Source organism: Phaseolus vulgaris, chromosome 9, assembly GCF_051622355.1.
Source record: "Phaseolus vulgaris cultivar YP4 chromosome 9, ASM5162235v1, whole genome shotgun sequence".
Classification (NCBI taxonomy): Eukaryota; Viridiplantae; Streptophyta; class Magnoliopsida; order Fabales; family Fabaceae; genus Phaseolus; species Phaseolus vulgaris.
In genome coordinates, this window is record NC_143506.1 from 32,889,906 (window position 1) to 32,892,231 (window position 2,326).

Consider the following 2,326-nt stretch of genomic DNA (forward strand, 5'->3'; position numbering starts at 1 on the left):
AAATATTTAACAACCCCTTTTCGTTTATGCAAATAATATGATCATAAAACCTTTTTATAGCAGGAAAAACCAGTTTTCACAATCTTATAAATTTATCCAATAAATTGTACTGAAAAAAAAGTTTATCCAATAAATTGTATACAAATTTATTTAAATTGAAAAAAATCATTTCACTATAATTATATAAAAGACTATTTTTATTTTATTTTGATTATCGAAGAAAATATAAAACTTTAAAAATTATTAATATCTTCACAATCTCATAGAAATAGACACATAATACTATAAACCTTGTTATTTTCAGAATATCTGCCCTTTTGATTGGAAAATTTAGTCTACTTATGGTGCAAATTTGGTAAAAAAAATATCAGTATCAAGTCGTTGGGACAAGTGTCAAATGAATAGATAATAAAATTTGAAGTCTTTTATGAAATAATAAAAATAAAGTTAAAATATTAATTACTTTTTTATTTATCTATAAAGTTTTAAGAGGGATAGTTTAGTATTTTGGTACGCTGTGTGGTGGCCCACCTGTGCGCAAGGTCGTTTCGGTCAATTTTGTTGAAAAAAAATGTTAGAAAAATGGAAGATAGCGATGCGAGACGTGCAGTGGTCTGCAGGGATATTTGTCAGTCCCAATACTCTTTCTTTCTCTTCTTCTTCTTCTTCACACTATTCCCCATATCCTTCTTCAGCAACTCACACACCTTCTCCAAAAACATACTAGAACACACACACAAAACACAAACTCTTCTTTCTTTCCTTCTTCCCCACTCACTCCCTCAGACCACAAACAATTATTTCCAAATTTCAGCTTTCATCTGTGGCCGGAAATGCAGCATATACATTCCATCTGCGGCGGTGACCGCAGGCTCAGGCCGCACCACCACAACCACCACCAGCCGCTAAAGTGCCCTCGCTGTGACTCCCTCAACACCAAGTTCTGTTACTACAACAACTACAACCTCTCCCAGCCACGCCATTTCTGCAAGAACTGCCGCCGCTACTGGACCAAAGGCGGCGTCCTTCGCAATGTCCCCGTCGGCGGTGGTTGCCGTAAATCGAAACGCTCGAACAAGCCCAAAACTACCGCCACCAACACCAACAGCGATAACAACAACCCTCGCTCTTCCTCGCAGATCGCTCCGGCGACGGCGTCAACGACGCCGTCGGCTGCGGAGGCGGAGCGCAACTCAAACTCCCACTCCAGCAGCGAAAGCTCCACCCTAACGGTCACGGAGGCGATGTCGGCGCCGACATCAAACGCTTTGTCTAAGAACTCTTTGTTTCTCGACAGCGTTCGCGAGTCGAAGCTGTTCGCTAACGCCGATAACCCCTCTTTGGAGGGCGGTGGAATTTTCCCCGAGATAGGGAGCTTCACCAGCCTCATTGCTTCAAACAACGAAGCACTGGGGTTTGGGTTTGGGAATTGCAGTAATAATGACACCAACAGCAACAGCAACAACAACATCCTCGATACGACCCCGTTTCGGTTCGGCGTTGCTCATCCGCAGGGGAATAATCAGGCGCAAGTGGCACCAGGCGGAGAGCAGCAGCAGAATCATGAGGAGTTCGGTACGGCGTCGTTTCTCGATCTGACGGCGCCGCTGGAGTTTTCGTCGTTGGCGCAGAAGAGTGGTGAGCATGGAGGAGGGTTTGGGTCGTTGGATTGGCAACCCAGTGGTGCGGATCAAGGTTTGTTTGATCTCCCTAACACCGTTGATCAACCGTACTGGAGCAACAGTCATTGGTCTGATCAAGATAATCCTGCTCTCTTTGATCTTCCTTGAAAGTATTCCAGAAATTTGTTTTTGTTTTTTGTATGAAAAGAAAAGGGAAAGAATATTTGGAATCTAAAATATGTGGTGGAAGGAAGTTAGGATTAATTAGCATATGTAAATTTTGGTTTTAGCATGTTAGTGGATTTTTATGTGAAGGTTATAATGTATGTATTTGGAATATGATTGAAGAGGGTGAAAAGATATATATTGGGAATTGGTGGTGTAAGTATTGTAGGTGTTTGTAATGTTGTTTGGGATTATAGTATTTCATCCGCACTATTAATGGCTATGAATTCGAAAATGACAGAGAAGACTTTGTATATAATGTGCCACGTCAGGGTGTTTGTTACAGGGAAATGGAGATGATGATGATGAAGAAGAGGAAGAGGAGAAGATGGGGTATGGGGGTGTGGATGATGATGGTAGGGAGAAGTCACATCGGGGATGATGAGTCGACGTGGCGGGAGGGAAGAGGGGCTAAATGGTGAGTGGGACACGTAGGCATGGCATAGGTGACAAGACATGAGTGTGATGGATGAGGGGTG

The 2,326-nt window shown here is 42.4% G+C and overlaps 1 protein-coding gene across 1 annotated transcript; it reads left to right on the top strand.

Annotated features, from left to right (window-relative positions):
- The first annotated feature begins 398 nt into the window (after positions 1 to 398).
- LOC137821556 (dof zinc finger protein DOF5.4) lies at positions 399 to 2,101 on the top strand. The gene has a single exon (XM_068626200.1). It carries the CDS (start codon positions 834 to 836, stop codon positions 1,788 to 1,790), a length of 957 nt encoding a protein of 318 aa, XP_068482301.1. The 5' UTR covers positions 399 to 833; the 3' UTR covers positions 1,791 to 2,101.
- The last annotated feature ends 225 nt before the right edge of the window (positions 2,102 to 2,326 follow it).

Bases quoted from the DNA above. Each gene is read 5' to 3' on its own strand.
- LOC137821556 (XM_068626200.1), top strand. From the start codon at position 834: ATGCAGCATATACATTCCATCTGCGGCGGTGACCGCAGGCTCAGGCCG.